General features: G+C 39.8%; 1 protein-coding gene across 2 annotated transcripts in view; it reads left to right on the top strand.

Annotated features, from left to right (window-relative positions):
- The first annotated feature begins 7,651 nt into the window (after positions 1-7,651).
- pole (polymerase (DNA directed), epsilon) overlaps positions 7,652-24,313 on the top strand; it is a 149,811-nt gene continuing 133,149 nt past the window's right edge. For both annotated transcript variants that reach the window (XM_073065749.1, XM_073065750.1), the window contains exons 1-11: positions 7,652-7,766; positions 9,947-10,082; positions 11,035-11,115; positions 12,514-12,558; positions 12,945-13,037; positions 13,138-13,292; positions 18,375-18,513; positions 19,196-19,276; positions 19,955-20,062; positions 21,192-21,302; positions 21,529-21,614. In XM_073065749.1, the coding sequence (XP_072921850.1) occupies positions 7,702-7,766; positions 9,947-10,082; positions 11,035-11,115; positions 12,514-12,558; positions 12,945-13,037; positions 13,138-13,292; positions 18,375-18,513; positions 19,196-19,276; positions 19,955-20,062; positions 21,192-21,302; positions 21,529-21,614 (1,100 nt within the window). In that variant the 5' untranslated portion in view covers positions 7,652-7,701. The remainder of the gene's footprint in view (positions 7,767-9,946; positions 10,083-11,034; positions 11,116-12,513; positions 12,559-12,944; positions 13,038-13,137; positions 13,293-18,374; positions 18,514-19,195; positions 19,277-19,954; positions 20,063-21,191; positions 21,303-21,528; positions 21,615-24,313) is intronic.

The raw sequence follows: 24,313 nt of genomic DNA on the forward strand, positions 1-24,313 counted from the left end.
CTCACTACCTGTCCTTGCGCTGCTGACTTGCTGGGAGCTCATTTTTCCATCCATGTGCATAAGGAGTACCTGGTGGATCAGTCAGTTCCAGGCTTAATTACTGCGGCAACTTCCTAGTCAGAAACATTGCAAACTGGTTTCAACGTGCAGTTAGAGCTGTAATATACCAAAGGCGATTCACTGGTGAGCACTCTCGCATAGTTTACTGCACTTTCATTGATCCTCTTTTCAGCTTATCCTCGATTTCCTTCAATAGTTGGTGAAGTGGTGTAAGTCTTGTGGAACACTGGACAAAATCATGGATCTTACCTGAAACAACCAGACCTTGGTAAAGGTTTAGGCTCTCCTAGATTCGATAACACCCTTTTTGTTTCTTATGCTCACTTCCTGTCTGCTCACAGGCCCAAATTGTCATGGTCCCTTCTGGCAATCCCCCACCTTGCTTTTTCCCTCAGGAATTGGGCCTCAATCCTCAGGATCCAGTTCTCAGGATTGCTGCCAGTGCTACGTGATAGTGATGGTAAGAATTGGAGGAGATGGCAGTTGAATGCGTGGCTGAGGAGTTGGTGCAGGGGGCAGGGTTTTGGATTTTTGGATCATTGGGATCTCTTCTGGGGAAGGTGGGACCTGGACAGATTGGATGGGTTGCACCTGAACTCGAAGGGGAGCAATATCCTTGCAGGTAGGTTTGCTAGCATGGTTCGGGAGGGTTTAAACTAATTTGCAAGGGGGATGGGACCTGGAGTGATAGAACAGTGAAAGAAGTGAATGGAGTAAAGCCAGATCTAACATATAGAGAGGCTTTGAGGAAAGAGAAGCAGAATAAAGAGTGTAAAGGTAGAAGGGCTAAAGTGTGTGTACTTCAATGCAAGAAGCATCAGGAACAAAGGTGATGAACTGAGAGCTTGGATACATACGTGGAATTATGATGTAGTGGCCATTACAGAGACTTGGGTGGCACCAGGGCAGGAATGGATTCTCAATATTCCTGGATTTCAGTGCTTTAAAAAGGATAGGGGGGGGAGGGGAGGAGGGATGGCATTACTGGTCAGGGATACTATTACAGCTACAGAAAGGGTGGGTAATGTAGCAGGATCCTCTTTTGAGTCAGTATGGGTGGACGTCAGGAACAGGAAGGGAGCAGTTATGCTACTGGGGGTATTCTATAGGCCCTCTGGTAGCAGCAGAGATACCGAGGAGCAGATTGGGATGCAGATTTTGGAAAGGTGCAAAAATAACAAGAGTTGTTATCATGGGTGACTTTAACTTCCCTAATATTGATTGGCACTTGATTAGTTCCAAGAATTTAGATAAAGCAGAGTTTGTTAAGTGTGTCCAGGATGGATTCCTGTCACAGTATGTTGACAGGCCGACTGGGGGAATGCCATACTAGATCTAGTATTAGGTAACAAACCGGGTCAGGTCACAGATCTGTCAGTGGGTGAGCATCTGGGGGACAGTGATCACTGCTCCCTGGCCTTTAGCATTATCATGGAAAAGGATAGAATCAGAGAGGACAGGAAATGTTTTAATTGGGGAAGGGCAAATTATGAGGCTATAAGGCTAGAACTTGCGGGTGTGAATTGAGATGATATTTTTGCAGGGAAATGTACTATGGACACGTGGTCGATGTTTAAGGATCTCTTGCAGGAATTTGTCCCGGTGAGGAAGATAAAGAATGGTAGGGTGAAGGAACCATGGGTGACAACTGAGGTGGAAAATCTAGTCAGGTGGAAGAAGACAGCATACATGAGGTTAAGGAAGCAAGGATCAGATGGGTCTATTGAGGAATATAGGGTAGTAAGAAAGGAGCTTAAGAAGGGGCTGAGAAGAGCAAGAAGGGGGCATAAGAAGGCCTTGGCAAGGCGGGTAAAGAAAAACCCCAAGGCATTCTTCAATTATGTGAAGAACAAAAGGATGACAGGAGTGAAGGTAGGACCGATTAGAGATGAAGGTGGGAAGATGTGCCTGGAGGCTGTGGAAATGAGTGAGGTCCTCAATGAATACTTCTCTTCGGTATTCATCAATGAGAGGGAACTTGATGACGTTGTGGACAATATGAGTGAGGTTGATGTTCTGGAGCATGTTGATATTAAAGGAGAGGAGGTGTTGGAGTTGTTAAAATACATTAGGACGATTAAGTCCCCGGGGCCTGACGGAATATTCCCCAGGCTGCTCCACGAGGTGAGGGAAGAGATTGCTGAGCCTCTGGCTAGGATCTTTATGTCCTCATTGTCCACGGAAATGGTACCGGAGGATTGGAGGGAGGTGAATGTTGTCCCCTTGTTCAAAAAAGGTAGTAGGGTTAGTCCGGGTAATTATAAACCAGTGAGCCTTACATCTGTGGTGGGAAAGCTGTTGGAAAAGATTCTTAGAGATAGGATCTATGGGCATTTAGAGAATCATGGTCTGATCAGGGACAGTCAGCATGGCTTTGTGAAGGGCCGATTGTGTCTAACAAGCCTGATAGAGTTCTTTGAGGAGGTGACCAGGCATATAGATGAGGGTAGTGCAGTGGATGTGATCTACATGGATTTTAGTAAGGTATTTGACAAGGTTCCACACAGTAGGCTTATTCAGAAAGTCAGAAGGCATGGGATCCAGGGAAGTTTGGCCAGGTGGATTCAGAATTGGCTTGCCTGCAGAAGACAGAGGGTCGTGGTGGAGGGAGTACATTCAGATTGGAGGGTTGTGACTAGTGGTGTCCCACAAGGATTTGTTCTGGGACTTCTACTTTTCGTGATTTTTATTATTGACCTGGATGTGGGGGTAGAAGGGTGGGTTGGCAAGTTTGCAGATGACACAAAGGTTGGTGGTGTTGTAGATAGTGTAGAGGATTGTCAAAGATTGCAGAGAGACATTGATAGGATGCAGAAGTGGGCTGAGAAGTGGCAGATGGAGTTCAACCCGGAGAAGTGTGAGGTGGTACACTTTGGAAGGACAAACTCCAATGCAGAGTACAAAGTAAATGGCAGGATACTTGGTAGTGTGGAGGAACAGAGGGATCTGGGGGTACATGTCCACAGATCCCTGAAAGTTGCCTCACAAGTAGATAGGGTAGTTAAGAAAGCTTATGGGGTATTAGCTTTCATAAGTCGAGGGATAGAGTTTAAGAGACGCGATGTAATGATGCAGCTGTATAAAACTCTAGTTAGGGCACACTTAGAGTACTGTGTCCAGTTCTGGTCGCCTCAGTATAGGAAGGATGTGGAAGCATTGGAAAGGGTACAGAGGAGATTTAGCAGGATGCTGCATGGTTTAGAGAGTATGGATCATGATTGGAGATTAAGGGAACTAGGATTTTACTCTCTCTCGAGAGAAGGAGGATGAGAGGAGACATGATAGAGGTGTACAAGATATTAAGAGGAATAGATAGAGTGGATAGTCAGCGCCTCTTCCCCAGGGCACCACTGCTCAGTACAAGAGGACATGGCTTTAAGGTAAGGGGTGGGAAGTTCAAGGGGGATATTAGAGGAAGGTTTTTTCTCAGAGAGTGGTTGGTGCGTGGAATGCACTGCCTGAGTCAGTGGTGGAGGCAGATACACTAGTGAAGTTTAAGAGACTACTAGACAGGTATATGGAGGAATTTAAGGTGGGAGGTTTAATGGGAGGCAGGGTTTGAGGGTCAGCACAAGATTGTGGGCCAAAGGGCCTGTAATGTGCTGTACTATTCTATGTTCTATGTAATCCCCTCATTTAGTTTCCAGTCATTCCCAAGTTCCACTAACTACACACACCTCCTTTCCATCAGAAACTGCAGGATAAAGACCCTGTGATCACAATAAGGAGCTGCCAGTTTGTTGGTTGACTCTGGTGTTAGTAACCTCATTTCATGGTTCTTAGGACTGCCAGTTCCAAGTCTAGCATCACTCCTGGATACCGATTCCACACTTGCTATGTCAATAATGCCTCCCAACTCTGTCTCCATGCCCGTGTTCTGCACTTGGGTTCGTCCACCGCCACGCTTGTGTAACAAATAAATCATCACCTTTTGGATGAAGGCACATTTTCTTTATTTAGCCTTGTAATTATGCAAATATAATCTTTGGAATACATCATCTGGTAATTTAATGTTCTCCTCTACCTTAGAAAATCATCCCAGTAGCATAAGCAACACTGAATTACTTGCGGTATTTTATGCACAGCCGTTTGGAGTATAGCACTGATTATACCTCATATTCTACTTTAGTATTGAGGATGGGCCCTGCCATTATTGCTAAATAAGAAATACTGCTTGCATTTATTTATATTAAGCTGGGCCTACTCAGGAGCGACACGTGCCCTACCAATTTGGCATGAAAATTCTGAAGTGTAGACAAACTCATCCTCTCCTGCTTTATTAGGAACACATTATAATCTCCAGAAAAGCAATGATTTTGGCCACTCTGGCAACTCCCATGATGTCTATTGTCTGTTCACTTTATGCCAATTAAATATAACACACAGCAAACCACATCCTACAATAACTTTGCCCATTAAATGTGTTACTTTATTAATTGCAATTATTTCAAGCAACTCAAAGACACATTACTAAAAGAACTTCATTAACTCTTTAGTTATGCAGACATCCCACCCACCTCTCCTGGAAGTTCTGGGAGTCTCCCGCAAATTGATAGTGGCTCCCTGACACCCGCAAATGATATACAATATCCCAGAAATCAATTTTTGGGAGAGCGAGAGCGACGGAGCAGGAGAGGGAGAGGGAGAGGTGAGTTTAACGGCATCATTCGTTCATTAGCATGGCCAACGTTATTTAAACTAGCTGGCTAGCTGCTAAGGAGCCACTCTATTGCAGACATCCCACCTCTCCCGGGAGTCTCCCACAAATTGATGGCACTACCGCCCTGAAATGAATTTTTACAGGGTGGGATGTCTGGTTATGCAACTCTTAGTTAGCTTCACAACTTAGTAAATTCATTAGTTCAATTCAGAAATTGCCCACTCTAGATGAACCTGGCCAGGTTTCGAGTTGCATTCTTCTCCAAGTCTAAGACTTGAGGTTTTCATTGGACTCTGGAGTTATTACAGCCTGTCATCTCATGAGGCACCTTTTTATACATTTCTTTGTAAACTTTCCATTAATTGCTTTGAATTAACTGCCAATTGCATGGCTATAAATCAACTCCTTTTCTAGACATGAACTTGTTTTTCTTGATACTTCCAAATTCCTACTGATTTTCATAATCACCTTAACCATCTGGTTCACAATTTAGATATGCAAAATTTACCGGACAGCTCCTGGTACACAGTGCTCAAAATTGTGCATGTTTCTCAGTGTCAGGGACACTGGGCAGCAAAGCTGTCTCAGGTGGAAAGATACTGCAGTTATGTTCCCACACTGAAACTAACAAACTGTCCAAGTGTCAGTGTGACCCCAGTTCACAATGTCCCTTCAGCTTCATGTGGACTGAGTCCCCTTTGTTCTTCTCAATTCCTCTACTTAACTGTTTCTTTTCCCCTCATCTGTCAACACCTGTCTAATATCTCACACCTATGAATTCTCCTTTGCTCTTCTTCTGGCAGAAGTACATAGGGCCAGGTAGGGATTCACAGTAAATCCACTTCTATATGTGTTTTAACTTTATGGTGTTCAGTGACTTTGAACAAATCCTTATACATGCTTTTATATGCAGCCTGCTGCATACGGTTGTGATATAGTGGCCTGCAGCACATTTATCCGATCTATGCATAAACCTTTAAATCAATTGCTTAATTGTACAATATTAGCTGTAATAATCAATACATTTTAATTGGCTCAGGCCTTCAACTGAGCATGTTCTAAATTTAAGAGTGTTTCTCATTAATAGTACACTAACGTGTGTAAATGTCACTTTTCATGATGGAATAGTTTGTAGTTGTGCCAATATTGGTAATAATATCTTGATTTTTAATCCTCAGTATAAACTTGTCAATATTTGATTTTGTCACTAATACTGGCACATGTGGTATTTAAACTGATTTCCTCACATTTCTCATCTATCTCAAAATGTGTGTATTTCCCTTCTGTGGTTCTCTTTAAAAAGATTGTCCCTCTTTTTGAACCTTGCTTTGCCATTATCTCAGTTCACTGCATACTGTCTGTCTCATCTAAGTTATTTGCCTGGAAAAAAAATCCATCCTTTTAAAATATGAATTGAAAGGCTTCCATGCCTTACTTAACATAAAAGATCCCAGAAATACCTGGTCTGGGACTATTTCCTGCTCTGCACAGTAAGGAAGTTAGCCTTTTATTTGTAATCAGCTTCATGTGAATTTCATTTAGTCAATAAAGTGGATCTGAATGTAACTTTATGTCTGCATTCCTCCAGTAACTTTGCATGTTCTTTCACCGGAACCTATCTACCTTTCTTAAAATATTAATAGATTCTTGTTCCACTGCCCTTTGTAAAAGAGATTTTCAAAGGCTTCCAATTTCACTTCATCTCTTTAATGTGTATACCCAGCAATTTCTTAAATGGGTAATCCCTTAGCTTTTAAAAAGTAATCTGGACATTTGGTTCCAGATTTTCCCATGTGAGAAAACATCCTATCTACGTAAATTCCATCAAGACTCCTCAAATCAATTAATAGTTACCATTGGAATATTTTGACAACTGATGGGGAAAATTACTCAAACCAGAAAAATGAGTAGATTTTGAGAACTGATTTGCTAGGTTAACCTTTCAACTAAGCAAGAAAGTGCGGGAAATGTGAAATTAAAATAGTAAATTTGTATGCTAAATATATTTAATTAATTATTAAGTGACAGACAATTATTAAATGATCGCTGGGCGGAGGACGAGCACTTACTTTTGTATGTCATGGAAAGGAAAATCAGAAAATAAAGGTGAAATTGCAGGTAATTTACAGCAGAGCAGGCAATATTTGATGGGAAATTAGTGGAAAAAAGAATCAACATTCTGATTCCATAACCTTTCAGCAAAACTCAGATTGATTTATTACTTTTGATTTGTGGTCCAAACAAAGAAGCTGTTTGTCAATGGACTACTGTATGTAGGTAAACAGAAAACAAATTGCAGGTGTTATAAATTGATTATAAAATGACAAATTCTGTAAATACAGAGCCGATTTCCTCATCAACTTTAATCACAAAGGTAATTGAAGCATTGACTCTTTCTCTCCAGGTGCTGCTTGACCTGCTAAGTACTGTATCCTCAGCATTCTGGGTAAAAATTTGCTTTAGCAATATCTGAACACACAATTGGCCACATGGCTTGTTTGTTTTTGTTGTAAATCTATGGTTTAGCATCTCTTGTCTCTTAAATAGATATGGACTGCCTTTGTTCAATATCAAAGTCTGTGCTTGAAATAACATGGATTTCATCGGCAAAGGAATATGTGCAAAACATCAAAGGACAGATATCACAGAAATAGTCACGTTATCATTACTAAATCAAATTATTATAGTCAAGATCCATGAATGGGTCAATGCACAATATGAAAAATGAGGGGGAAAAGGTTAGAACGGAATCATATTGGCTCCCCCCCCCCCGAGTTCTGGTTCGCTCGCTCATTTACTCGGACAATTACGGTACAGTGTTGGTGCAATCACTGTGGGTGTCTTGCTTCCATCCAATGAGAAGCGTCCCCAGGGCAGACCAATCGCCGTGCGATCACGGCGTTGCGGAAGAATCGTCTCGCGAGAGTTGGCGGAGCGCGCCAATCTTCTGTTTGTGACCGAGGGCTGGAGGGTGCCTTGCCATGGTGTTACAGAACAGCGGCAAACTGAGACCGGAGCGTGCCCACGGCGCCGACAGCAATTACTCGTAAGTCTCACAGTGGTCGGTATTTCACAAGGGTGGACACAGTCTCTCGGTGGTGCGTCGCCTCCAGATTCTGAACTTTCGGGCAATGGTATCGGGAGGATGGAAGTCTGGTCAGAAAACCCAGGACGCAGTGGAATTGCTGGAGGATGAATGCGATCGTGACCCTGCGCTGTGATTGTTTGTGTCCCTGCCGGGATCTACGACAGGTGGATTCTCGGTGGTAAACAATTGATTAATCGCTCCCTTCCATTGACATCCCCTGCTTCCTCCAGCCTCACTTTTTGTTGACTGCACACTTCTCTGAAATTAGTTGCAAACAAATTGCCCAGTGTCCGAGAGAAAGTATTTCCACGAGGAATAATGAAACATAGTTCACATTTCCTCTATAGTTCTATGCAGTGACAATTTGGGAAACTTTTGATAGATTGAAATGTAGTTGTCTGCAGAACCAGAATCAGTTTATTGTCACTGACATTAGTCGTGAAATTAGTTTTGTGTCAGTATTACAGTGCAGGCATAATAAATTACTGTAAACTACAATCAAAACGTGAAAATCGGGCTAGTGGGCTCATGGACCTTTCAAAATTTTGATGGCAGAACTTATAAAACGTATCCTGTTTGAAAACGCACATGTACAGAACCCAATGGAATTTTTAAAGAAAAATCGGTGAACTGATAAGCTTTTTGAACTTTACTCAATGTTGAAGCGTTAAACCATTCTTACTTATGGCTACAGAAATGTGTATTGGTTTATTACAAGTATGGACAGAGATTTAGATCTCTATTTAAGAGGTTGGAGTGTGCAGTGAAAATACAGAGCGTTTACCAGTAAATTGCCACAAAGTAACCAGTGACCAATATGGTGTTGATTGAGAATTAAAATAGAGAGACCAAGAGATGCGATGTTTTCATCCAGTGAGAATTAGCTTTTTATCTGATCTCCAGCACCTCTGTCAATATCCTTTTAGTGTTAACCTACTTAACGTACACAGTATATGATATTGTAAAGTTATCCCCATTGCAAGATATACCACGTATGCCAGCCCATCATGCTTTATCATCTCTCTGTAAAAACTGTCCAACTACGGTAATTGTATTTACTTTGCCTTCAGCTTCAGCATTGGTCTTTAATTTTTAAACTTTAATGATCTAATGTGATTCTTAATTTGTTAACTATAATTTAATGCTTTCAATATCCTCTGGAGCAATGGCTTATCAATCGTTCCAAGCCACAACAATTATGTTTGTAAAAAGATTTATCTTGTGTTTGTTCTTTTGACAAATTAACTTACATCTGTGTTCTGTAGTTACCATTTCAACTGATGGTGGAAGCATTTCCTACCGTACATCAGTGTTGTGTAATGCTGACCACCCATTCCACTTTTTTGCTATGAGGAGAAAAATCTCAATTTCTCTTCAGCATACTGAAGCCCTTTGTCCCAGGTATTAAGCACTCTTCCCAGTGCTTAGGCATCTTTTCTAAAACACAATGCCCTGATTTTGGAAAATATTTACCACCTGCTAAGTTTCTCCAGCTTGTTGTACCTGTTACATTTACCAGAATAGGTTGACCACTGATTTTATGAAGGTTCACTACAACTATTTGTACATCTTGAGTTATAAAGTCCATTAATTTCTCCTGGGAGGTTCAAAATTTGTCAATATGATTCTCTAGATTTCATGGGCTTATAACTACCGGTAGTTTTTATCCATTTTTGCAAATAAAAATCCACATTTTTCTCTGGTCTCATTCACTGATCTCCCATTCCAACCTCCTTTTCTTTCCCTTTTTTCATGTTTAAATGACCCTTTTTGCCTCCCTACTGATTACTGTACACAAAATGCTGAAATTCAGTCAGACAGCTTTTGTATACAGAAAATCTAAATTCTAAATTAAAGTTTCAAGCTAAATGAGCTTGCATCATTTGCTGATATGATTTAGTGCATCTTCCTTAACTTAAATCTTGTAGGATACTGATATTTATCTGAGGGCCTTTCATAATCTTGTGGCATCCCAAAATGCTCTTCAGCCAATGAAGAACTAAAATGCAGGATCCAAGTCAAATCTTTAAATATTGCCTTGATTGAAAAGGAAAATGATAGCAACTACTTTCTTGTGATAGGCAATGAATGGCCAATAACAGATAATATTATCATTCCTCTGTGTTTTTGTTCTCTAGCGATGATGGTTCCTCCCTTCCTGCACTCAAGCGCCTGGAGCGCAGTCAGTGGACAGATGAGATGGATGCACGTTTTGGGTTTGAACGCCTCAAAGATCCAGGAGAGAAAACAGGCTGGCTGATCAACATGCACCCAGTTGGTTACCTATTTAAATTTAGTTACTTATATGAGAAATAATTGCCACCCATAACCCTGGGCTTTTTGATAGTGGACATGTGACTAATACAAGCAGTGTAGTTACTTTTAATAACTGAGTAATATCAGTGGCCATAGAAGGAACAATGTAACTTTTCAGAATCAGTTTTATTATCACCTAATTAGTTAACTTAGCAACAACAGTACAATGCAATAGAAAGAAAAGAAAAGTAAATCAATTATAGGAAGTGTATATATGTGTGTATTAAAAGATTAAAAATAGTGTAAAACATTATATATATAATGTATATTTTATATTTTAAAAGTGAGGTAATGTTCATGGGTTCAATGTCCATTTAAGAATTGTATGGCTGAGCGAAGAAACTGTTCCTGAATTGCAGAGTGTGTGCTTTCAGGCGGTAACAATGAGAAAAGGGCATGTCCTGGGTGTTGGGAGTCCTTAATAATGCATGTCACCTTTCTGAGGCACTGCTCCTTAAAGATGTCTTGGATACTACGGAGGCTAGTGCCCAAGATGGAGCTAATTAATTTTACAACTTTCTGTAGCTTCTTTTGGTCCAGTGCAGTAGCCCCACCACCCATACCAAACAATGATGCAGCCAGTCAGAATGCTCTCCACGGTTCATCTATAGAAGTTTTTGAGTGTTTTAGGTGACAAACTAAATCTCTTCAAATTCCTAACGAAATAGAGCTGCTGTCTTGCCTTCTTTATAACTGCAACAATACGTTGCAACCAGGTTAGGTCCTCAGAGATCTTGATACCCAAGAACTTGAAACAGCTCACTCTCCACTTCTGATCCCTCTATGAGGACTGGTTCGTGTTCCCTTGTCTTATCCTTCCTAAAGACTTTTGTTCATTATCATGAAATTAGTATATCAAAAACAAAATCTTCCTGTTAATCAAGCCAACAGTATGCATTTTGGTTTGCAGGCTGAAATCCTAAATGAAGACAAGAGAATGATCAGTGTTGTGGATTATTATTTTGTTGAGGAGGATGGAAGCAGATTTAAGGTTTGTAACAATATTTGGAAAGGCACTTGCATCTTCTGTCCCATGATTGTGTACAGATACACAATAAGGTATTTGTAACTCTGTCCGATGAATTATGGTGTGGAAGCTGATCTTCTGGTCTGATTGTAATCAACATCTTCTATCAGGAGGTGTGTAACCTTCAGTGTAACTTTTATTAAAGTGTGATGAGATTTTTGCCTCCACTGCCCTTTCCAGCAGAATTGCAAACCCTACCATTCTTTCAGTGACTTTTTTTTCCTCGTTCCTTCTCCAACCCTGTCACTTACTTTAAACTACATAATTCCAAATACATTTTACCTGTAGTCTAACTAATGCTGTGTAGTGCTAGCATAAGCTCCAGTCTCTTGTACACTGCGCCTCAACTTCCAAATTACACTGTTTTTGATTACCCTGAAAACCCTCAGTAATATGATTATAGTAGTTGTGTGTGTGCAAGCCTAATTATATTTCAATGATTTTATATTTGTTAAGGTATTTGTTCACTATTTTGCAGCTCTACCCATGCAATTCAACATATTTAGTTGGAAGTAAGTTAACTGTATAAGATTTGGATAGCACAAGAAGTACATCACAACATCCTTCCAGTTCATTCTACTGTTCATTGAAATTACCGCTGGTCTTCCCATTGGCTTTGTTACTTATTAAACATATAGCTTCAATTGTAGTTTCTATTTAGTTGCTAATCTAGATTTATTAGTATGAACTGATTGTATATGTGATTCTGACTGGCATACTATGAATCTGATTCTGCTCACAGTTGTTACTACAGCACAATGAAAGTATTAGCAATTTCTGATATCATAGTGGATGTTTCAACGAAATGCTAATTACAATTTATCCAATAAAGACATTAAAAAAACATAAATAGTGAAAGTCAGATATAAAACAAAAATTTCTAGAAATACTCAATAGATCATTTATGGAGAAACTCCACTAGTTACAATTTTGATTCACTGACTTTCCAGCAGAATGCTTATTGACTTGCTGTGTGTTTCCAGCACTTTCCATTTTTCTTGTCCCATGTTTGACAACCCCCACCAAAATCCTGTGTTTTGCAGTCTCTGTCTCAATAACTTTTATTCTTCTCAGTTTTACTGTTCATTATCTCTATGGCCCGTTCATGGTATTGGGGGCCTCACAATGGTTAAACGCAGTATATAGGCTATAAAATGCATAGAATGTACAGTTTCTTTCTTGAGTAAGTTAACATGGTTTTCTTTTTTGGAGATTTTATTCACCAGGAATATACTTTTTTATATACTTTTGACTAATTTTGAGATTGAAATATCACAGGAAACTCCATTTAGAAACAGTGACCCTTGTTTTATGTTTTGACATCATGCCAATTGTTAGTTTATTATCATTTTCTCTTTCCAGGTTGCTCTGCCTTTCCAACCTTACTTCTATGTTGCCACGAAAAAGGTACGTCAAAAATCATTTCGAAACCTAGACGAAAGATGAAAATAATCCTGATTTGTCTCTCACAAGTTTATTATTTGCGTTTATTCAGTCCAAATGCTTAGGTGATTCTTTTAAATATGCTTTATTTAATGTTTTAGGAATGCAACTCAAATGCTTCTTGCAGAATACTAGTTGAGAATAGACTGCTAATATGTTTGGACAATATGTTTAAAAAAAAGAAAACCTTAACTTCCCTAATTATTATTTAGGACAATCACTACCTTCATTGACAGTAATGTAATATTTTAAAAGGATTTGAAAACAAAAGAGTGAAATAAATGGTAATAACAAGTAATAATAGAATAAGTCGTGAGAAAGTAATGTGGAAATTTCTTTTAATAAAACAGGGCTGTGAGCGAGAGGTTTCGTCGTTCTTGTCTAAGAAATTTCAGGGAAAAATAAGTAAAATAACAACTGTTCCAAAAGAGGATTTGGATTTGGTAAGTTGTGCTGTTACTGCTTTCTTGTTTTTAAATTTCTACCTCTTAAAAACAATGTTTGGATGGTGTAGCATTACTATTAAATATGTTTGTTCTGCAGCCTAACCATCTAGTTGGTTTGAAGAGACTCTACATTAAGCTTGCCTTTAACACAGTTGATGAACTAATAAAAGTTCGGAAAGAAATTTTTCCAGCAGTGAGGAAAAACAAAGAAAAGGAGAAATCAAATGATGCCTACACGGTTATGTTAGCAAGGTAATTCCATAATTTATGGTCTTTTGTGTTCTTTTCTAAATGAAAATGCTGCTGTTGTTAGCGTCCCACAACCTGCAGTTTTGCAGTACATAGTGCTTGTAATATTTGTAAGACCTTATAACGGAATATGCCAAAATTGTCAGGTAACTATCAACATGTTAAGTGTTTTGTATACAAGTGACAACTGCTTCAGTTCTTGGTTGCTTGATTCTTGTGTTATCTTAAGAAAAGATAATTTTTTGGCTGCTACTATAAAAGAATATTTAATTTTGAATAAAAATATACAAAACTGAGCAACATTAAAATTTGGTAAATAGCTACTCTTGAGCTTTAAAGTGTTCTATAGATTCTGGACATTCATTAGATTGGATGGTAGCAAGGAGAGAGAAAGTGAATGGTGACTTGCCTATTTATCTTAACGTCAGATAGCGGGTAAATGCTAGGATGTGCATGAACGAATGTAATAAATAATAGGATTGAGCAGATTCAAAGTGGATTTATACAATACACATCAGGTTTGAATCATCTGCTGGTGTTCTTTGATTTGACTGGACAACTGAGTGAATAGATTAGGAGGAGCTGATGACATGATATTTTTATATTCTTAGAAGGATTTTGATGAATTCCTGCATAGGAAGTTGGTTAGTAAGGATCAAGTACAGGAAACTGAGAGTATTGGCGTGTGTTAAGAATTGGTTGTCAAAGTGAAAAATGGGAATAAATAATTATTCTCAGGTGGCAGAGTGTGATGAGTTCAGAGTCGCGAGATTCGGTGCCTGGGCTCCAGTTATTCGTTATCTATCCAAATGGTTTTGCTGAGGGGACCAAAGGGTTATGGATAAGCTGAATGAGATGGAATATCATGTATAAAAGGTGACACCATCCATGTTGGTGCAAATCACAGAAAATCAGAGTGCTGTGGATTCCAGTTAATTGGGACCTGTACATTTTGGCCTAATTAGGCTGTTGCCCTAGTTAGCCAAAGTTTCATGGAAATAGTTAAAAGATATAAAAATAGACTATCATTTTACTGAGTAACCATTTATGTATTTAAATGAAATACAGAACAAATTAGAACAGTACCAATAATTTTTACAGTACTGTAAAATCTGTATTAGTTCCTAATAGTTATTCATTTGCTGTGTTGAAGTGGTGGAATCATTTCATTTCCACTCTTGGCAATTTCTGGCATTTTGAAACCTGAATGCTTGAAACTGCAGTGAGCTAAGCAGTTCTGAATTGTCTTCCTGCTTATCTATTGCCAAATACCAGTTACAAAAATCACTGATTTTTGAACACAAACAACTGACACTGTAAAAATTGATCGCTGTAGGCATGGTGTAGTGTCTAACAGCCACGCAAATGATGCTAGTTAAAAACTGCTAGGCAAGAGGTTCCTGCCCCAATTCGTATCCCAAATAAATGGAGGAAACCCTGGCTATTTTTTTGATTTAGTTTTTGTTCTTTAGTAGTTGTCCTAATAAGCAGCTGGCGTAATTAACTGGAATACACTGTATTTGTTAAATGCTGAGGGAACGCATTATACTGTCATTTAAAGGAACCTCGGGAATCAGAATCAAGTTGATCACTAATTTGTCATGAAATTTATTTTGTGGCAGCAGTGCAAGGCATAAAAATTGCGATGAATTACAGAAGTAAATAAATAGCGTAAATGAGAAATTGTGAGTTAGTTTTCATGGACCATTCAGAAATCTGATAGTGGAGGCTGTTCCTAAAACATTGAGTGTGTGGCTTCAGGTTCCTGTACCTCCTCCCCATTGAAAGTAATGGAAAGAGGGCACGGCCCGAACGGTGAGGATCGTGAGTGATGGATGCTGTGTTCTTGAGGCACAGCCTTTTGAAGATGTCCTCTATGGTAGGGAGGATTTTGCTTGTGATGGAGCTGGCTGAGTCTACAACTCTCTGTAGGCTGTTTTGATCCTGTGCATTAGAGCTCTCTACCAGGTGATGATACAACCAGTCAGAGTCAGAATGCTCTCCATGGCACATCTGTAGAAATTTGCTAAGAGTCTTTGGTGACATACCAAATCTCCTGAAGCCCCTAATGAAGTATAGCCACTAGTATGCCTCCTTCATGATTGCATCAATGTGCTGGGCCCAGGATAGATCATTTGAAACGTTGGTGCCTCGGAACTTGAAACTGCTCATCTTTTCTATCACTGAGCCTTCAATGAGGACTGCTGTGTGTTCTCCTGACTTCCAGTTCCTAATGTTCGCTGTCAGTTGCTTGGTTTTCCTGATGCTGAGCGACAGCTTGCTGTTGTGACATCTCTGAACTAGCTGATCTTTCTCGCTCCTGTTGCCATCTGAGATGCTGCCAACAATGGTGTCATCTGCAAATTTATAGATGGCTTTTGCGCTGTGCCTAATAGAGCAGAAGACACAAGTAACTGAAAACTATTGGAGATACAGACAACATTTGGGAGGGCAATTGACATGGCTGCCTTTATGCTGAAAGGAATTAACATGAAAGGAACTTGTATTGCAATTGATTATGCATTAGTGAGATGGAATATGATACATGGAGGAAATTTTCCCTGCTTGAGATATCTACAACTGGGGGCACAACTTGAGAATTAGTGGGAGGCCATTTAGGTTTCAAAAAAAGAAGTTGCTCTTCACTTTGAGGATGCTGAATCTTTGGAATTCTGTGTCTTGCAGGATGTGATGCCTCAGTCATTTTGAAGACATCAAAATGAAATCAAATTTTGCCAAAGCTGATAGGTTTCTGGGCAATATAGGGTACTAGTGCTGATGGAGAGGAATGTCCTTATGTGCAAAATCCTGTAAATGGTACCAAATGGTACCAGTTCGCCTACCAGCCCCGACTAGGAGTTGAGGATGCCATCATCTACCTGCTGAACCGTGTCTACGCCCACCTGGACAAGCCAGGGAGCACTGGGAGGGTCATGTTTTTTGACTTCTCCAGTGCGTTCAACACCATCCGCCCTGCTCTGCTGGGTGAGAAGCTGACAGTGATGCAGGTGGATGCTTCCCTGGTGTCATGGATTATTGATTACCTGACTGGCAGACCACAGTACGTGCGCTTGCAACACCGTGTGTCAGACAGAGTGGTCAGCAGCACTGGGGCTCCACAGGGGACTGTCCTGTCTCCCTTTCTCTTCACCATCTACACCTTGGACTTCAACTACAACACAGAGTCTTGCCATCTTCAGAAGTTTTCTGATGACTCTGCCATAGTTGGATGCAGCAGCAAGGCAGATGAGGCTGAGTACAGGGCTATGGTGGGAAACTTTGTCACGTGGTGCGAGCAGAATCATCTGCAGCTTAATGTGAAAAAGACTAAGGAGCTGGTGGTGGACCTGAGGAGGGCTAAGGCACCGGTGACCCCTGTTTCCATCCAAGGGGTCAGTGTGGACATAGTGGAGGATTACAAATACCTGGGGATAAGAATTGACAATAAACTGGACTGGTCAAAGAACACTGAGGCTGTCTACAAGAAGAGTCAGAGCCCGTTTACTTCCTGAGGAGACTGAGGTCCTTTAACATTTGCTGGACGATGCTGAGGATGTTCTACGAGGCTGTGGTGGCCAGTGCTATCATGTTTGCTGTTGTGTGCTGGGGCAGCAGGCTGAGGGTACCAGACACCAACGGAATCAACAAACTCATTCTTAAGGCCAGTGATGTTGTGGGGGTGGAACTGGACTCTGACGGTGGTGTCTGAAAAGAGGATGCTGTCCAAGTTGCATGCCATCTTGGACAATGACTCCCATCCACTCCATAATGTACTGGTTAGGCACAGGAATACATTCAGCCAGAGACTCATTCCACTGAAATGCAACACTGAGCGTCATAGGAAGTCATTCCTGCCTGTGGCCATCAAACTTTACAACTCCTCCCTCGGAGCGTCAGACACAATAGGCTGGTCCTGGACTTATTTCCACTTGGCATAATTTACCTATTATTATTTAATTATTTATAGTTTTATATTGCTATATTTCTACACTATTCTTGGTTGGTGCGACCGTAATGAAACGCAATTTCCCTCAGGGTCGATAAAGTATGTCTGTCTGTCTGTCAAATGGCCCACTCTTGCTCCTGTGTTTTTGAATTTGGTTCTTAAGGAAAGCGTCGATTAGTTTGTGTAATGGCCAGTTGGAAGATATAGTTGAGCACATGATATGAGGAGAAGAATGGACAGAGAATGTGAATGAGTATAAACAAAAATTTTTTAAAAAAGAGAGTAACACTTTCCTTAAAATATTGACTGGGCAACTGTTAAGCCAGCTTCCAAAACAGTCCAACCTACCTTGTTGGAACGAACATCATAGTCTAAGCTGACCGATAATCAGTGTAAGAATGTGAAACTGACAAGGAATTAATGGGTAAAACTTCTTGCTTATCAATCTTTGGACTATGGAATGTCTTATTTCAAGAAATGGTTGAAACTAATCTGTCTCAAGCTAATGCTTGGTGATGAGTGAAATATTGGGGAATCAGATTTGTTTAGGATTTTTAAAAAGCTGCTTTAAAAATTTTGAAATGAATTGAAATAGTTTTCTTTTGTACTGCCAATGTTTTTACTAAAGATATTTTAATTTTTAGTTTAAATGTAAAATATCTATTTTACTGCAGTTTGTTCTGTTTTTAAGGAAACTGAAGTTGGTAGTAGGAATAGGGAGCTGTTCCAACATTTCAGTATTAAGCAGCTAAACTAGTTTGGAAGGAAGCAAAAGTTTGTTATTTATTAGAAAGGGAAAATAATGAAGCAAGTATGTGGTTAGCATTGTTATATCCATAACGATGATTGGTGGTTTCAAAAGCTCATGATTTTTCTTCTCTTGTTTTCTCTCTGAAAAGCCATTCTATCCTGATTTCTAAAATGCCAAAGAGGTTAGGGAACAATGTTCCGCACTAAAATCAGAAGTCACTGGTGACCAATACTTAGATAATTTCGGGAATAAATGTTGCGCTTTGTGTGTAGCTCATTAGCAAATAGCTGAAACATTTTATCTAAATGTGTTTTTGTTACTTTATTGTGCAATTTTTTAGAATGCATGTCATTTCTTCATACAATTGATAATCTGTTTCTCATTGTAGTGCCTTGGCTGGAGGAAATGTGACAGAAGAGGAAGAAACGTCAAAAAAAATTTCTGATCAGTTGGAAAACATTATTGACATTCGAGAATATGATGTACCTTATCATGTCCGGGTATCCATTGATCTGAAGATTCAAGTGGTAAGTATACTGATTGGCCTAATGTATAACAATGGCTAGCGTACAATAAGACCAATGCTATCTCTATTGTAATGAAAAACTATTAACTCAATCTGAAACCAAACCTGGTTCATGACTGCTCTGAATTTTGTTAAATTCCACCCATTGGTGTATTCCCAAATCTTGTGCCATCTGCAATCAAGTAGTTAGCTGCTTATCTGTTCCTACTTTTCTGATCCTTCAGTTTGAGTAGCCAGGATTTGTATGAAAGGATATCTGTATCTGAAGCTCCATGTGGCTTGGAAATTTTCTGAACAGATATTTAAGATTAAGGCGGTAGTAGCCTTTCACTTCTTAATTCTAGATTATCTGGGATAGGATACTGTTGTTAAACTTACTCCACTGGTGACTTATTTGAAATAATATTCCCGGCTATTAGAAGTGGCTTAAAGTTGTCAAGTTGTGTTCAAGTAGTGAGATTGTTCTGTAATTTAGCCTGTTCTCTCCTGTTTCAATTCATCACTTTTTTTTTGAAAATTATTGCTTCCTTTTATTTTCTGAACCTTAAAGGAATTTGGAAATAGTGCAGAAAAATGGCTTGATGATTGATTAAGATCTTGAGGAATAATGGAATAGACTTGACCACAAAATCCATGCCTGATCCTATTTCCTATGTTCTTCTGTTCCAATATTGTCTTTCTAGGCACATTGGTACAACATTCAAATACGTGGTGGTATTTATCCTCCTGAGATTGTGCGTAGGGATGACTTGGTTGAACGACCAGTAAGTAATGTGAAACTATGCATTAATTTAAATTCTTCTTTTATAATCGGGTTAATTATTTGTATTTAGTAAAACTGCAATTTTTACTAAATAATCGACAAACAAGCTTTCTAGTTTTGTCTTTTTTCACTGATATAATAGAAGCAAAATCAGGGCTATCATCACTGACATATGTCATGAAATTTGCTTTGTGGGTGCATTAATGTGCAAAACATAAAAAATGACCACAAGTTACAAAAAATAAATGTGTTAATGTAGTGTTCATGGGTCTATGATCGTTATAGATCCATTGTAAATGCCTTTGACAAATACTGTCAGTAAAGTATTAAATATAATTAATTCTTAAAGAAACAAGATTCCAGAATTCCAGATCCAGAGTCCTGACAAAGGGTCTCAGCCCGAAACGTCGACAGCGCTTCTCCCTATAGATGCTGCCTGGCCTGCTGTGTTCCACCAGCATTTTGTGTGTGTTGTTGTTTCCAGAATTGGGTTTGATGAGCAAAGTAAATCTTTAATCTGCAACATCTTTGGTGTTATTCCATTTTAGAGATTTTTTTTCTGAAAATTTAGTCTAATTGCAAATGATGTATCAGAAGTTATAGTCTTTATTCATCCTTTATCTTTGGGTAATTTGTTCATTATATGGAATGGATATTTATATTATCTTTATACTTTCAGGATCCTGTTGTTTTGGCTTTCGACATTGAAACCACAAAACTACCATTAAAATTTCCAGATGCTGAAAATGATCAGATTATGATGATTTCATATATGATTGATGGACAGGTTTGTTTGGGTATTTGTAATTTTAAAAATTATGAAACTAGATACTGACTTAGAATATCAAAATCACATTATTGCAATAGTTAGAAAATATTTTTGTACCTTTCTTAAATGTTGATATCAACTCTCAAGTCATGGAAAATAATAATTATTAATGAAATGAAATAAAGGCAGATTAAACCCTGTTTATTAGCATAAATGTTCAATTAAGCCTAGTAAAAATTCAGAAAGATAGAAATCATTCTCTTTGGCCCCGCCTTAGAAATATGACCTCATTACCTATTTCATATATCCTCTTGGTTTATGTCTTTGATTGAATTAAACGATTACACATTTCTGTTTGGTAAGGGTTGAACATCTAACCTCATCCCCTTCGTGATAGGGACAATTTGAATTTCTCTTCAACATTATCCCATGACAGCTTGTCTCTGCTTGTACATTACCACCACTTCTAGAACCTGATTGTTTCACTGGAGCAGATGCTGTAATTCGGAGCAGAAGACAAACTGCTAGAAAAACTCAGCAGGTTCTCTGCACCCTGGCCATCTCTCCTCTACGTAGTCTGCTTGATGCAGGTCCTCAACCGGAAATGTTCACTAATCCTCTGCCTTCACAGATGCTACTTAACCTGCCAATTTCCTCTAGTAGTTGTGTTTTTGCTTTGCTTTCCTGGCTGGATTCCCATCCTCCATTCCTCTAGAGTTGCAGCCTCAGTCAATGAAATTTATTCCACTCGGCCACCATACCTCTCTCTACTTTTTATGCTTACTAGTGAATATTTTAATCTCTAAGTCTTTTTATCACCGCTTCATCGGTACAATTCTGTTAGGTTAGCCACTTCAGTCTTCAGTCATAAATCTTGTTATCTCCAACATTGATCTCATATGCACCCCTTTAGCTGCTTGGGTCCTATTCTACAATTTACTGTTCTCTATTCTCTTTGTAAAATCATTTTTAAAGTTCACTTTGACCAAAATTTTAAGAACCTCTCCTGTAAATATTTTCATGAGATCTATTAAAATGTTGAAGTGTTTATCTACCAGGATATGCACATACTGAATCTTATTAATTACATTGCACCTATGTAAGCTTTCAGCTACTCTAAAAATTGTATTTATTTTTGTATTTTCAGGGTTATTTGATTACAAACAGGGAAATTGTATCTGAAGACATTGAGGATTTTGAGTTCACACCAAAGCCAGAATATGAGGGTCCTTTTTGTGTGTTTAATGAGCCAGATGAGGTGGGGAAATCTGTTTAACTGATGATTTATTAATATGCAATTTTGAGTGTTAATGTTGAATAATTTAATGCTTTTCACTAGTTCAGCTGTGCAATATGATACCATTTGAGAATGGCCTCTTAGTTCAATGGAACAGGTTTTTGTTTAATCACTATGCAGAATTCCTATGCTTATTACTATAAATCTGTCATTATTATTATCATTTTTTACTTTCTATTTTGTATAGGCGAGCTTAATCCGGAGATGGTTCGAGCACATCCAAGAAACTAAGCCTAACATATTTGTAACGTATAATGGAGACTCTTTTGATTGGTGAGTTTTCTTTGTGGTTCATTATGCATTGACTGAGGCTGCAACCCTAGATTCTGAAACAAGTGATTTTTCAAATATGCTTACTGATTTAATGCCAGTGGGCTTTCCAGTGTTCTTTACCTTAATTTTACCTCACCTTACCTGTCGGGAAGCGGCCTGGTCGAGGGAAGTGCCTGGTGTGAAAAGTGCTAGTCTTTGGCTCGAGAGTCTTCGGCGAGGAGACTATGCCAGGCACAATTGCGGAGGGTGAAGACATGACCGCTAAGCTGATTCAGTGTGCTACGTGCATGATGTGGGAGGTCAGGGACACTGATGGTGCCCCCGGCTGCTACAGCTGTGGAAAGTGTGTCCAGATTCAGCTTCTGAAGGAGCATGTTGCAGCACTGAAGAAAGAACTGGATGACCATGGGTTTATCCATGAAAATGAGGGTTTTCTGGACAGGACCTACAGTGAGGTCGTTACACCAAGGATACCGGAAGAGAGAAAGGGGGCGATGATGAGGAAGGAAAGGATGCTTGAAGTACAGGAGACCCCAGGGGATGTACCTCTCGTAAACAGGTTCACCTTGGAAGCTGTCAGGACAGAAGATACTGCCAGTCTGAGAGGCGGACAGGTCTGCGAGCCGAAAATTGGTGCAGAAGCAGAGCCTAGGAGTCAGACATCAGGAAGAGCCATGGTAGTAGGGGACTCTATAGTAAGAGGTACGGAAAGGGGTTTCTGCGGCAACAGGCGAGATTTAAGGATGGTGTGTTGCCTCCCTGGTGCTAGGATCCAGGACATCACAGACCGATTGCAGGGAATCCTCAAGGGTGAAGGTGAACAGCTGGAAGTGGTAGTGCATGTCGGCACAAATGACATCGGGAAGAAGAGGAAGGACATTCTGCAGCGGGACTTCAGAGAACTCGGAAGAAGGCTGAAAAGCAGGACTTCCAGGGTGGTTATCTCTGGTTTGCTTCCAGTTCCTCGTGCTGGAGAGGGCAGGAACAGGAAATGAATCTGAATGTGTGGCTGAGGAACTGGTGCAGGAAGCAAGGATTTACATTCTTGGACCACTGGGATCTGTTTTGGGGTAGGGATGAATTGTACAAAAGGGACGGGTTGCACCTTAATAGGCGGGGGACCAGCATTCTGGCAGACAGGTTTGCCACTGCAACATGGATGTGTTTAAATTAAGTAGTGGGGGGGAGGGGATGAACTGGAAATATAAGGATGGAGTTAAAGGGGAAGTGAAAATAAGAAAAGTTAAAAAGGACAACAGAATCAATGGAGTAGAAAGCTCAAGAAGAGATCATACAGTATGGCCAAGTGAAATAGGAATTGATATGAAAGGAAAGGGGAGTACCGAATTAAAAGTATTGTATATGAATGCATGAAGTATAAGGAATAAAGTAGATGAGCTTGAGGCTCAGTTGGAAATTGGCAAGTATGATGTTGTGGGAATAACTGAGACATGGCTTCAAGCGGACAGGGCCTGGGAAATGAATATTCAAGGATATACATCTTATTGAAAGAACAGACTGACTGGCAGAGGGGGTGGGGTGGCTGTGTTGATGAGGAATGATATTCAGTCCCTTGCGAGGGGGGACCTAGAATCTGGGGATGTAGAGTCAGTATGGATAGAACTGAGAAATTCTAAGGGTAGAAAGACCCTAATGGGAGTTACCTACAGGCCCCCAAACAGCAGTCTGGATGTAGGGTGTAAGTTGAATGAAGAGTTAAAATTGGCATGTCGCAAAGGTAATGATACAGTTGTCATGGGGGATTTCAACGTGCAGGTAGACTGGGAGAATCAGAATGGTACTGGACCCCAAGAAAGGGAGTTTGTGGAGTGCCTCCGAGATGGATTCTTAGAACAGCTTGTACTGGAGCCAACCAGGGAGAAGGCAATTCTAGATTTAGTGTTGTGCAATGAACCGGATTTGATCAGGGACCTCGAGGTAAAGGAACCATTAGGAGGTAGTGACCATAATATGATATGTTTTAACCTACAATTTGAGAAGGAGAAGGGAAAATCGGATGTGTCAGTATTACAGTTGAACTAAGGGAACTATGGAGCTATGAGGGAGGAGCTGGCCAAAGTTGAATGGAACAATACCCTAGCAGGGAAGACAGTGGAACAAAAATGGCAGGTATTTCTGGGAATAATGCAGAAGGTACAGGATCGGTTCATTCCAAAGAGGAAGAAAGATCCTAAGGGGAGTAAGGGGCGGCTGTGGCTGACGAGGGAAGTAAAGGGCAGTATAAAAATAAAAGAGAAGAAGTATAACATAGCAAAGATGAGCGGGAAACCGGAGGACTGGGAAGCTTTTAAAGAGCTACAGAAGATAACAAAAAAGGCAATACGCCAAGAAAAAATGAGGTACGAAGGTAAACTAGCCAAGAATATAAAGGAGGATAGTAAAAGCTTCTTTAGGTATGTGAATAGCAAAAAAATAGTTAAGACCAAAATTGGGCCATTGAAGACAGAAAAGGGTGAATTTATTATGGGGAACAAGGAAATGGCAGATGAGTTGAACAGGTACTTTGGATCTGTCTTCACTAGGGAAGACACAAACAATCTCCCAGATGTAATAGTGACCAAAGGAACTAGGGTAAAGGATGAACTGAAGGAAATTTATATTAGGCAAGAAACGGTGTTGGATAGACTTGAGTCTGAAGGCTGATAAGTCCCCGGGACCTGATGGTCTGCATCCCAGGG

The sequence above is a fragment of the Hemitrygon akajei genome, chromosome 14 (assembly GCF_048418815.1).
Source record: "Hemitrygon akajei chromosome 14, sHemAka1.3, whole genome shotgun sequence".
NCBI classification, from domain to species: Eukaryota; Metazoa; Chordata; class Chondrichthyes; order Myliobatiformes; family Dasyatidae; genus Hemitrygon; species Hemitrygon akajei.